At 40.1% G+C, this 14,013-nt stretch overlaps 1 protein-coding gene across 1 annotated transcript in view; it reads left to right on the top strand.

Annotated features, from left to right (window-relative positions):
• Positions 1-14,013, top strand: part of TDRD12 (tudor domain containing 12) — an 83,912-nt gene that overhangs the window by 30,039 nt on the left and 39,860 nt on the right. The window contains exons 8-10 of the mRNA XM_081217037.1: positions 648-737; positions 10,831-10,919; positions 12,826-12,902. Coding sequence (XP_081073163.1) covers positions 648-737; positions 10,831-10,919; positions 12,826-12,902 — 256 coding nt within the window. The remainder of the gene's footprint in view (positions 1-647; positions 738-10,830; positions 10,920-12,825; positions 12,903-14,013) is intronic.

Here is a 14,013-nt window from a genome sequence, read left to right on the forward strand (position 1 = left end):
TATTTATAGGAATCTTAGTGTATTGATATAAGTTGTTGTACAGACTTTTCCCCGTATGGAGGCAGAGACTTCGACTCTGAATTTAATATTTGAATTTTAATCCTGGTGAGTTTGTTACAAGTTTTGAGGCTCTAAAAGAGCTGCTGCAAGGCTTCCCTGGTGGCACAGTGGTTGAGAGTCCACCTGCCGATGCAGGGGACACGGGTTCGTGCTCCGGTCCGGGAGGATCCCACATGCCGCGGAGCAGCTGGGCCCGTGAGCCATGGCCACTGAGCCTGTGCGTCCCGGAGTCTGTGCCCCGCAACGGGAGAGGCCACAACAGTGAGAGGCCCGCGTACCGCAAAAAAAAAAAAAAAAAAAAAGAGCTGCTGCAGTTTGTTTTTATGAGAACAGGATAAAAAACTATTGTCAATTTCTTATTAACATGCAGTTACATTTTCAGAAGTCCACATGTTCGTAATTTAAAGATATTATCAAAACAAGGTTTTGTTTACTGTTTTAGATACTTTAAAAAAGAGCTATTTATTAGCATGAAAATATGAGAAGAGTCACTCACGGACAATGGAAACAACTTTAAATGTTTCTCTCTACATCTACTTTTGTATTTTATTTCATGCTTTAACCCTGAAATGTTTTCTTTCTGTCAGAGTCAAGTGGTTTAACTTTTCTGGCAAAGTCTCTCCAGCATCCGTTGCCCACGGGTGTCGGTGACCTCGGGCCAACCGCTAGGATCCTGGGTGAGTTCTCTTTTGCTCCATTTCATAGGCAACGTAAAAGAACACTCTGAACTATCTAAAGATTGTAGGGGTTGTTGAGAAGGGCTGTGGTGTAATTCTCTCTCTTTTACCCTTAATTTAATGGAACCAATTTATGATGTAGATGCTGACAAAGATAATTTGCCTTGCAGTCCATAGGATTTTACCATAACATAAAGAACATAACAGGCACTTGTTCATGTGTAGGACTGATTTATTCCAGCCCAGCCATAGGCCAGTGATTGTTATTTGTCTTCAGAATACACATATGGATTTATGACTGATTTTTACTTTAAGCAATAGGATGCATAGAAATAAGAAAGAGGCGGGGGCTTCCCTGGTGGCACAGTGGTTAAGAATCTGCCTGCCAATGCAGGGGACACAGGTTCGAGCCCTGGTCCGTGAAGATCCCACATACCACGGAGCAACTAAGCCCATGCGCCACAACTACCGAGCCTGCACTCTAGAGCCCACGAGCCACAACTACTGAGCCTGTGCTCTAGAACCTGTGAGCCACAACTACTGAAGCCCGTGCACCTAGAGCCCGTGCTCCACAACAAGAGGAGCCACTGCAGTGAGAAGCCCACGCACCGCAGTGAAGAGTAGCCCCCACTCACAGCAACTAGAGAAAGCCCACGTGCAGCAATGACCCAACGCAACCAACAATAAATAAATAAATTTATTAAAAAAATAATAAGAAAGAGGCATTTATGAAATCAGAAATATCTAGTCTTTAATTCCATATCTCCAAGGTATTTAATGAATTGGATTTGTTGGGCAAGGGTGAAACATGCCAGCCACTCTGATGCTTGGCTCACCCTCTGTGGTGATTCCTCTGTGATCACTCTTACATTGGGTGTATGTATACCTATTGATATTTCAGATATATCCATTGTAAACCTCAAGTAAACTAAAGCTTTAGTCAACTAAAATATTCCATGCACCTTAAATTTTTTAAATTACCTTGGTAATGTTCATCATAGAAAAATACAGATAATTTTAAAAGCCTGTCCCCTTTGATGTACCTACTTATGAAAATTTTACAGTTTTTTTTTCCAAAGTTTTCCAAATGTGAGGGTGTGTTTTACAGAAATGGGATCCTACTATACCTACCTCTTTGTAGTGGTTTTTCACTTCTTTCTAGGTCAAATGCATCCAGTATAACCTCTCTGAGGTGAGACTCTGTCAGTCCACTCCCTCCTCTGTGGCACCGGGAGGCCTTATTCCCTCCTGCTGAGTTGGTCAGATGGGCTCTCCTTGTGCAGAGTTTGTGTGGTGGATGTTGGCATATGTGGCCCCCACTCATATTCTGATGTGCCTCCTGTAGGGACCCCAGATGGGAATTTCTGCTGAAAGGAGCCCATTACTAATGGAAATGTGTTATTTCCATCTGTGTTTTTTCCATTTCCACAAGAGCAAGAAAAATACCAGGCACTTAGATCGTGTTTAACCGCTGTACAGCTTTCCATTGTATATACATATTATTTCAAGTAGCCCCAGATTGCTGGGCAATAATTGTTTCCTACTTTCCTTTATTACAATCAGTGTTGGAATGAACTCTGCATATCTTTGAAAAGGAAAAAGTTTGATGGTAAACAAAAGAAAGCTAATGTGAGATGTGACTGGATTATCATGTAAGAAACAAAATTATTAGGTGTTACTTATTCAAGCAAAGATTTCCTTTTTCTTGTTAATTATTGTGAGGAGCTATTTCAATTATATTTTTATTAAGTTTTGGTACTTCTCCTTGAAGTTGCCTTATTTTTTCAAAAATCAAAGTGTAGTACTTTTTACTACTTGGCTAAACAGTCAAATAGTATAGAAAGGCTATAATGAAAAATAATTTTCTCTTGTCCAGCTTCTTCTCACCCAGGCCCCTCCCTAGAGGTAAACCTTTTATTTTTTCTTAGCTATTTATCTTGGCAGTTATCTTTAAGTTTTAAAATATATATGATTATTTTACTCTGCCCAGGCTTATGCATTCTAGACCTTGTCCTGACTTCTGCGGCAGGTTAGCTCTCACACTCCCGTTCCACACATCTTCAGTCCTCAGATACTCAGGAAGCGCCTACTGTGTGTCAGGCACTGTTCTAGGATTCATCAGAAAAGGAATCAAAATCTGTTTTCCTGGAGTTTACTTACATTTTCTCAATAAAACTTTTATTTTAAAATGATCACAAACTTCCAGAAAAGTTGGAGAGCATTACAAAGAACTTGATTTTATCCTAAACCATTTAAGAATAAGTTGCCGACTGGAACGCCCCAGCTCTCCCCAGTACTTGAGTGTGTTTTTCTTAGAAATAAGGGTACTCTCAATATTCACAGTACAACCCATCTAAATCAGAAATTAACACTGATACATTGTGATCATCTAACCCTCAGCTACCATTGAAATTTTGCCAGTTGTCCCACTAATTCCTTTGTGGGAGAAAGATGCAGCTCAGTACCACTTGGTGCAATTGCTGGTCTCCCTCAGTCTGCAGCAGTCGTCAGCCTTTCCTGGATTTTCCTGACTGTGACACTTTTGAAGATTATGGGCCAGTTATTTTGTAGAATGTCCTCAATTGTGGCAGATGATTTCCTGTTTCCAATTTTATTGATTTTTGCTCTGATTTTTATTCCTTTTTTCTGCTTACTTTACATTTAATTTGCTGTTCTTGTTTCCCAAGGTGGAAACTTATATTATTAATTTAAAATTTTTCTTCTATTCTAATATAAACATTTAACGATATCAGTTGCTCTTTACTGCTTTTGCTGAATCCCACAGATTTTGATAAGTTGTATTTTTATTTTCATTTAGGTAAAAATGTTTTAAAATTTCTCTTGATTTCTTCTTGATCCATATATTATTTAGAAGTGTGTTGTTTAATCTCCAAGTATTTTGGGATTTTCCAGCTATCCTTTTGTTATTAAGTTAGTTTAATTCCATTGTGGTCTGAGAGCATACATGGTACAATTTTTGTTCTTTTAAGTTTATTTAGGTGTGTTTTATGTGGTCTGTCTTGGTGTAAGTTGCATTTGAGCTTGAGAAGAAGGTATAATCTGCTGTACCATGAAGTAGTCTGTAGATACCAATTAAGACCAGTTGATTGGTGGTGCTATTGAATTCAGCTCTACTCTTAACTGATTTTCTGCCTGCTGGATCTGTTCATTCTTTTTTTTTTTTTTTTTTTTTTTTTTGCGGTACGCGGGCCTCTTACTGTTGTGGCCTCTCCCGTCGTGGAGCACAGGCTCCGGACGCGCAGGCTCAGCGGCCATGGCTCACGGGCCCAGCCACTCCGCGGCATGTGGGATCTTCCTGGACCGGGGCACGAACCCGTGTCCCCTGCATCGGCAGGCAGACTCTCAACCACTGTGCCACCAGGGAAGCCCCAGGATCTGTTCATTCTTGACAGAGGGGTGTTGATGTCTCCAACTATAACAGTGTTCTCATCTATTTCTCCTTGCAATTCTATCAGTTTTTGCCTCACATATTTTGATGCTCTCTTGTTAAGCACATACACATTAAGGTCTGTAATGTCTTTTTGAAGAATTGGGTCCTTTATTGTTTCATTTATTTATTTATTTGGTTGCGCTGGGTCTTAGTTGCAGCAGGCGGGCTCCTTAGTGGTGGCTCAAGGGCTCCTTAGTTGCGGCACATGGGCTTCTTAGTTGCAGCAGGCGGGCTCCTTAGTTATGGCTCAAGGGCTCCTTAGTTACAGCACACAGGCTTAGTTGTGGCATGTGAACTTAGTTGCTGCATGCATGTGGGATCTAGTTCCCTGACCAGGGATCAAACCCCAGCCCCCTGCACTGGGGGCACAGAGTCTTAACCACTGCACCACCAGGGAGGTCCCTGGGTCCTTTATTATTATATACTGCTTCTATCCATAATTTTCCTTGTTCTGAAGTCTACTCTGTCTGAAATTAATACAACTACTTTAGCTTTTTTTTTTAAGCTGTAAATTTTTTTATCAAGGTATAGTTAGTTGATCTACAATACATACAAGTTTCTAGTGTACAACATAGTGATTCACAAGTTTTAAAGTTTATACTCCATTTATAGGAATTATAAAATATTGGCTGTATTCACTGTGCTGTACAATATATCCTTGTAGCTTATTTATTTTTTATGTAGTAGTTTGTACCTCTTAATCCACTGCCTTTTTTTTGTACCTCCCCACTTCCTTATCGCCACTGATAACCACTAGTTTGTTCTCTACATCTGTGAGTGTGTTTCTTTTTTGTTATATTCACTAATTTTATTTTTTTTAGATTCCACATATAAGTGATATAATACAGTATTTGTCTTTCCCTGTCTAACTTATTTCACTAAGCATAAATCCATCCATGTTGCTGCAAATGGCAAATTTTCATTCTTTTTTACGGCTGAGTAATATTCCATTGTGTGTATATGTGTGTGTGTGTGTGTATGTACACACACACACATATACACCACACTTTCTTTATTCATCTGTTTGTGAACACTTAGGTTGCTTCTGTATCTTGACTGTTGTGAATAATGCTGCTGTGAACATTGGGGTGCGTGTTTCTTTTCAACTTAGTGTTTTTGTTTTCTTTGGATATATACCCAGGAGTGGAATTGCTGGATCATATGGTAGTTCTATTTTTAGTTATATATATTAGACCATTTGTTTCCTTTGCCTTTGGAGACAGGTTCAAAAATGAAATATCACCTACTGTATTGTGCTATACAGTAGGACCTCATTGTTTATCTTTTTTTGGGGGGGGGTGCCACAAGGCTTGCAGGACCTTAGTTTCCTGACCAGGGATCAAACTCGTACCTCCTGCAGTGGAAGAGCAGAGTCCTAACCACTGGACTGCCAGGGAGTTCCCTGTTTATTTTATATATAGTAGTTTATATCTGCTGCTCCCAGACTCCTAATTTATCCCTCCCTCCTCCTTTCCCCTTTGGTAACAATAAGTTTGTTTTCTATGTCTGTCAGACTGTTTCTGTCTTGTAAATAACTTCATTTATCATATTTTAGATTCCACATATAAGTGGTATCATATGATATTTGTCTTTTCTCTGCGTGACTTCACTTAGTATGATAACCTCTAGGTCCATCCATGTTGCTACAAATGGCATTACTTCATTCTTTTTTATGGCTGAGTAATATTCCATTGTATATATGTACCCCATCTTCTTTATCCATTCATCTGTCAGTGGACATTTAGGTTGCTTCCATGTCTTGGCTATTGTAAATAATGCTGCTGTGAACATTAGGGTGCATGTATCTTTTCGAATCAGGGTTTTCTCCAGATACACACCCAAGGGTAGGATTGCAGGATCATATGGTAACTCTGTTTTTAGTTTTTTAAGGAACCTCCATACTGTTCTCCATAGTGGTTGTACCAATTTACATTCCCACCAACAGTGTAGGAGAATTCCCTTTTCTCCACACCCTCTCCAGCATTTATTGTTTCTGGACTTTTTAATGATAGCCATTCTGACAGGTGTGAGGTGATATCTCATTGTGCTTTTTTTTTTTTTTTTTTTTGCGTTATGCGGGCCTCTCACTGTTGTGGCCTCTCCCCTTGCGGAGCGCAGGCTCCGGACGCACAGGCTCAGCGGCCATGGCTCACGGGCCTAGCCGCTCTGCGGCATGTGGGATCTTCCCGGACCGGGGCACGAACCCGTGTCCCCTGCATCGGCAGGCGGACTCTCAACCACTGCGCCACCAGGGAAGCCCTGCTTTTTTTTTTTTTTTTTGGCTGTGTTGGGTCTCTGTTGCTATGCGTGGGCTTTCTCTAGTTGTTTCAAGCAGGGGCTACTCTTTGTCGTGGTGCATGGGCTTCTTTTTTTTTTTTTTTTTTCGGTACACGGGCCTCTCACTGCTGTGGCCTCTCCCGTTGTGGAGACAGGCTACGGATGCGCAGGCTCAGCGGCCATGGCTCACTGGTCTAGCCGCTTCGCGGCATGTGGGATCTTCCCGGACCGGGGCACGAACCCGTGTCCCCTGCATCGGCAGGCGGGCTCTCAACCACTGCGCCACCAGGGAAGCCCGCATGAGCTTCTTTTTTTTTTTTTTTTTTTTTTTTTTTTTTTTTTTTTTTTTTTGCGTTACATGGGCCTCTCACTGTTGTGGCCTCTCCCGTTGCGGAGCACAGGCTCCGGACGCACAGGCTCAACAGCCATGGCTCACGGGCCCAGCCGCTCCGCGGCATGTGGGATCTTCCCAGACCGGGGCACGAACCCATGTCCCCTGCATCGGCAGGCGGACTCTCAACCACTGCGCCACCAGGGAAGCCCTGAGCTTCTTTTTGAGGTGGCTTCTCTTGTTGCGGAGCATGGGCTCTAGGTGCACAGGCTTCAGTAGTTGTGGCTCGTGGGCTCTAGAACGCAGGCTCAGTAGTTGTGGCACACGGACTTAATTGCTCCACGACATGTGGGATCTTCCCGGACCAGGTATCAAACCTGTGTCCCCTGCATTGGCAGGCAGATTCTTAACCACTGCACCACTAGGGAAGTCCCTCATTGTGCTTTTGATATGCATTTCTCTGATGATTAGTGATGCTGAGCATCTTTTCATGTGTCTGTTGGCCGTCTGTATGTCTTCTTTGGAGAAAAGTCTCTTTAGGTCTTCTGCCCATTTTTTAATTGGTATGTTTGTTTTTTGATGTTGAATTGTATGAGCTGTTTGTATATTTTTGAAATTAAGCCCTTATCAGTCATGTTGTTTGCAAGTATTTTCTCCAGTCTGTAGGTTGTCTTTTGTTTTGTTGATGGTTTCCTTTGCTGTGCAGAAGCTTGTAAGTTTAATTAGGTTCCATTTGTTTATTTTTGCTTCTGTTTCCTTTGCCTTGGGAGACTGACCTAAGAAAACATTGCTAGGATTTATATCAACCTCTATCTTTTATTTGGTGTATTTAGACCAAAACCGTTTAAGGTGATTATTGATTTAGTTGGATTAATATCTGCCAAACTTGTTACTATTTTCTATTCATTCCCTTTGTTTTTTGTTCTTGTCTTCCACTTTTTGTCATTTGTAGCTTTAATTTAGCATTTTATGTGATTCTGTTTTCTTTTTTAGCATATCAGTTGTACTTCTTTTTTCACGTTTCTGAATGGTTGCCTTAGATTTTGCAATATACATTTACAACCAATCCAAGTCCACTTTCAAATAACCCTGTACCTCTTTACAGGTAGTGCTAGTACCTTATAATAACAAAGTATTCCTAATTCCTCCCTCCGGTCCATTGTATCATTGTTGTTACTCATTTCATGCATTCATAAGTGTACATAGATGTGTGTGTAATTTATGTATATTTATATTTTTTATATGTATATGCATAAGTAAATTCATTGTCACTATTATTCTGAACAAACTGTTATCTATTACATCTATTTTCAAAAAGAAAAAATTTTAATTTGCCTTCATTTATTCCTTCTCTAATGTGCATATCCTCAAGCTCAAAGATTCTTTCCACAGAGGAGTCCAGTCTACTAATAAGCCCATCAAAGGCGTTCTTCATTTCTGTTAGTGTTTTTGATCTCTAGCGTTTCTCCTTGATTCTTTCTTAGAATTTCCATGTCTCTCTTTATATTACCCATCTGTTCTTGCATATTGTTTACTTTTTCTATTAGAGCCCTTAGCATATTAATCATAGTTGTACTAAATTTCTGGTGTAATAATTTCAACATCCCTGCTGTGTCTGACTCTGGTTCTGATTTGCCCTATCTCTTCAAACTGCCACCTGTTTTGCTTTTTGGTATGCCTTGTAATTTATTTTTTTTGTTTAAAACCAGACATGATATACTGGGTGAAAAGTAGGCCTTTAAAGATACGGTTGTAAGATGTAGAGGGAGGGTAAGCGGTCTATAATGCTGCGATTAGATCTCCATCTTTGGGAGCCTGTGCCCCTGGGCTGTGACCTTCACATGTGCTTTTCAGTCCTCCACCTTTCCTGCTTTAGGGGGGACAGGTTGGCTGGAGGGGGTAGATAGGTAGAGTCGGGTATTTCCCCTCCTCCAAGGCGATTAGTCTCTGGTAAAGCCCCAGTAGTTTAGGCTCTGGTTAGTTTCTCCTGAGGCCCAGCCTTGTTGAGAACAGAATGTGCTGGCATATATCAAATTGGTTAATTTTCCCCTCCCTTACTGGCAGCGCCAAGGGGATTTTTATATGATCTTCACTATGAGAACCTGGTAGAGTTCCAGTAGGTAAGATTCACAAAAGTGCTGGGGGCCTCCTGGAATTGTTAAGTTAGTTTCCCACCCTGAGCCTCCAGGAAATGGTCAATTACAGTTCAGATTTTCCTGCTCCAGTGCTGGTTCCTGTGGAGATCTCTGCTCACATCAGTAGTGATTCTCTGTCTCCCCGTCCGTCTCTCCAGTCGTGGGGGAAGAGGTTTGCCCTGCCACCGCATGGTTTAGGTCAGATCTGATAAGAGTTGTTATTTTTCAGTTGGATTCGCTTTGTACTTATTGTTATGATGGAGTGGGGAATTGCAAACTCCTTACATAATGGAATCAAAACTGGAAGTTAAATTGAGTTTTGAAATGTAAGATTTCAAAGGGAGTTTGGAATTCACCACTCCATCATAACAATAAGTAAAAAGCGAATCCAACTGAAAAATAACAACTCTTATCATATAACAATAACAACAATAATCAAATATAAGATTACAGCATTTATTTCTTCATGGAGATTCTAATCGCTTTTCTTTTTCCTGCTTGTATTATCTATCTTTATTGACTCCTTAAGTTGTTCCAGATTCTCAGTTGTGTATTATATATCTGTATGACTTGAATCTTTTAAAATTTATTAAACGTGTATTATGACCCAGAATATGGTCTCACTTGGAAAAGGCTGTGTGTGTACTTGAAAAGAATGTATGTTCTGCTGTTGTTGGGGAGAGCGTTACATAAAGGTCAGTTGCATCATGTTGGTTCATAGTGTTGTTCAGGTCTTCTCCGTCTTTACTGATTTTTTTTGTCAACCCGTCTATCAACTACTGAGGGAGGGGTGTTGATATCTCCAACTTTGCAATTGTTTTATTTTTGTCTCCTTTCAATTCTATCAGTTTCTGTTTCATGTATTTCGAGGCTGTTACTTAGGTACATGAAAGTTTAGAACTTTTATGTCCTCTTGATGAATTGATCTGTGTCATTATTAAATGACCCTTTTATCTCAGATAATATTCTTTGATCTGAAGTCTGCTTTGTCTCAGCTGGGGCTGTCATCTGAAATACGTATAGTGGCCTTTCCATGTGGTTGCTTGGGCTTCCTCACAATGTGGCGGCTGGGGTGGCGGCTGGGTTTCAGAAGTGAGCATCAAAAAGAGCAAGTCATAAGTATGTGATGTTTTTGTGATCTAGCTTTGGAAGTCACATAACACCCCTTCCATGCTTACAAGCCCACCCAGGCAGTCGGGAAAGGAGTATGAGCCCATCTCTCCGTGGCAGAAGTGTTAAAGTCACATTGTAAGAATAGCATGTCTTGGGAGTCATGTTGTGACCTTTGCAAAATAGATTCTGCCAAGTTGGGAAAATAAATTATGGTTAATTTTTAGCCATTAAAGGACTTTTTTAAACATTTTTAAATAATAAGGTTGAAACAAGATTTTTAAATTTAAACCCCTCAAGTAAAGTATAACACAAAATCCTATTCCATAACCATTTTATATATTAAGGTTTTACAATAGTACTTTTTTTTAGTATAATCCTTTTTTTTTTAAAGGTTTTTTTTGGGGGGGTGCTGTGTTGGGTCTTTGTTGTTCTGCGCGGGCTTTTTCTAGTTGTGGTGAGCGTGGGCTACTTTTGGTTGCGGTGAGTGGGCTTCTCATTGCGGTGGCTTCTCTTGTTGCAGAGCATGGGCTCTATGCACCCAGGCTTCAGGAGTTGTGGCTCGCGAGTCTGGAGCACAGACTCAGTAGTTGTGGCACATGGGCTTAGTTGTTCCACAGCATGTGGGATCTTCCCGGACCAGGGCTTGAACCCGTGTCCCCTGCATTGGCAGGTGGATTCTTAACCGCTGCGCCACCGGGGAAGCCCTAGTATAATCCTTTTTGTCCTATTTTCTATGTATTAATAACACTTTCTAAGATAATTTTTATTACTATTTGTATTTTGCAGATACAGCTATAAAGTGTAATACGGATTCATTGAGAGATTCGCCCCCCAAAAAATCAGAAAAGAAACAACAGTGCATCTCCTTAAAAGATGTAAATAAGGGGCTTCCCTGGTGGCGCAGTGGTTGAGAGTCCACCTGCCGATGCAGGGGACACGGGTTCTGCCCCGGTTCGGGAGGATCCCACATGCCACAGAGCAGCTGGGCCCATGAGCCATGGCCATTGAGCCTGTGCGTCCGGAGCCTGTGCGTCCGGAGCCTGTGCTCTGCAACGGGAGAGGCCACAGCAATGAGAGGCCCGCGTACCTCAAAAAAAAAAAAAAAAAAAAAAAAAGATGTAAATAAAGTCCTTTTAAATGTTCATTAAATACAAAGTTCATATAATGTTCATTTTAGAATATTCTCCTTTAAAATCCACTAGGAACCAAAAATATGGCTAAGATAGTTTCATTCATGAAAAAATATAAGTTTACATGTTTGCTCTGTTTCAAAAGAACAGGGTAACTCCAGCTCCTCCCTTGTCAAGTCCTTGTTCTTTTTTTTTTTTTTACCTTTAGTAGCGTAACACAAAAAAACTTTGTTTTGCAGTCATACAATATGCGTTCTTGAAGCAAGGGGGATGTTCTGTTCCATATAATCCTTACTTAAGGACCTGGGTTCATCACCTAGAACATCATAATCGAAGTGGTGGGGGATGAAGGGAAAAGAGAATTATGAACCTGCTATAAAGTCCTTCTACCCAGAAGTGACACATGTCACTTCTGATCACTTCTGATATGTATCATTGGTTAAAGCAAGTCATACGATGATGTAACTGCAAAGGGTCATAGAAGTACATTCCTGCTGATTAGCCAGAAGGAGAACTGGAAATAATTAATGAGCTGCAATGTTTACCGTTAACTCCCAGAGATATTACTAAGTGAAAAGAAAAAGCATGCTTTATTCTTCATGTTAAAAAACATGTTACAGGGCTTCCCTGGTGGCGCAGTGGTTGAGAGTCCGCCTGCCGATGCAGGGGACACAGGTTCGTGCCCCGGTCTGGGAAGATCCCACATGCCGCGGAGCGGCTGGGCCCGTGAGCCATGGCCGCTGAGCCTGCGCGTCTGGAGCCTGTGCTCCGCAACGGGAGAGACCACAACAGTGAGAGGCCCGCATACTGCAAAAATAAAAAGAAAAATATGTTACATGTACTGTATACTCTTGAAATGCATTGAGTATTTCTGGAAGTCCATGTTGAAAATAAGGAGATAGCTCTAGGTAGGCATAGAAAACCTGGGTGGTTTAATTTTCTTGAAAGCTTACTTTTCACTGTATATGATTTTGTATTTTATGTATTTCATACCAGATGCATGTATTATCTACTAAAAACATGTATTTAAAAACAAACAAAAATAAAAGGCATGCCCTTTGACCCTAAAACAAAGGGCAATATAAGAAATTTACCTGAATTTGCTTTCCCTTGAATAAAATGATGTAAGGATTTCCCAAAAGGAATATGTGAGTCCAGAAGAGACTTTTTAAAAATTACTTAAATTTATAAAGATTTAGTAATCATGGCTTATAAATAAAATTTCCAAGTGGGAGACACTTTTAAACTCAAATCCTTGTTCTTGGCTTACTGACCACTCTGCAAAATTGGGTATTTATTCTCATTTTAACAGGGTATAAAAATCTGGAATTATGGGACACTCTGATAGTTAAGGTCAAGTCTAACCTATCCCTCCAGGTCTTTTGAAAAGACAGGTGAAAGTAATTCCAGGACATTTTAAATACTGATTATATGAAAAGACAGCTGCCTGCTATTTGGACATTTCAATCTAGTGGTTATAGCAGTGGCATAATCACCCAGCTCTCCAGTTCTTGGTCTCTTCATATCTGTGTTGCCTGAATGTTATCTGGGATGGTTGTCTATGAGAATAACTCCCATGGAATTTTGGTTCCTCAAGAATGTATATCATGTTAGCATAATTATTCTTCCTGAAAAAAATTGTTTTTTACAGTGTGTTGAGTCTTCAGTGTATTGGCCAATGAAAAGAGGCATAACCATATATGCCGACCCAGATATACCAGCAGCAAGGTATGATTTGAAAACCAGTGTAATTGACTAGAGACTTAAGTATAATATTGTTTTATACAGCATTCTATAAGATTGATGATAGAAGAATATTCAATTTCAAAATAAGAGTGACCTTGGAAATATCGATTAAACATATATTAATTTAACATTAAAATGTTTGACAACTGGCTAGCAGCACAGTTGACCAAAAAGTGGTAGTGATTCTCGTCTCCTTGTTACCTTATCAGACAAAGTTGTGTCTGTAAGGCAGGTCCAGTGACATTGCCTTGATGTAAAGGATGGGTAAATGTGGGCCAGATGGCAGTTCAAGTTGGTGGAAAGCAAAGAATGGTCTGTTACATTTTTGAAGATGAGCATCAAAGACTTTGTAACCCTGTCCTCATCAAGATCCATGTCAGTGACACTAATGAGATCACAGAAAGGATGTATTGTAATGTTATACATTTCACATATACTGTAAGATCTTAAAATGGGAAGCTTCCATTTCTCCCCTTCTGAACTTTATGCTAGTGTTGTCATACATTTTATTTATACATTTGTTATAAATGCTGGAATCTATTATTGTTTGTATTTAAACAGTGATTTTTCTTTTAGAGGGATTTAAATAAATAATAAGAAAAATTATATATTTACCTATGTAGTTACCATCCACGCTTTCCACTTTTTGTGTAGATGCAGATTTCCATCTGGTACCATTTTCCTTCTACCTGAAGGACTTCCTTTACTATTTCTTGTATTATGGGTCTGCTGGTGATTCATTCTTTCAGCTTTTGTATGTCTGAAAAAAATATCTTAGCTTCGTTTAAAAAAACCCAAAATCTTTGCAAGGACAGAATTCAAGGTTTAAATTTCTTTTTCCCTGAGTTTTAAAGATGTTGCTCCGCCATCTGCTTGCTCGTATTGCTCCCAGTGCAAAATCTACCATCATCTTTTTTCTTTGTTCCTCTCCTGTTTGCAGCATGTCTTTTTCCTCTGCTTTTAAGATTTTCTCTTTATTGCTGGTTTGAACAATTTAATTATTGTATCACATGTCTTGGTGTAGTTTTGCTCACGTTTCTTATGCTTGGGGTTCATTAGGGTTCTTCGTTTGTAGGTTTCTGTCTTTTCATCA

The sequence above is a fragment of the Mesoplodon bidens genome (assembly GCF_964165515.1).
Source record: "Mesoplodon bidens genome assembly, chromosome: 18".
NCBI lineage: Eukaryota > Metazoa > Chordata > Mammalia > Artiodactyla > Ziphiidae > Mesoplodon > Mesoplodon bidens.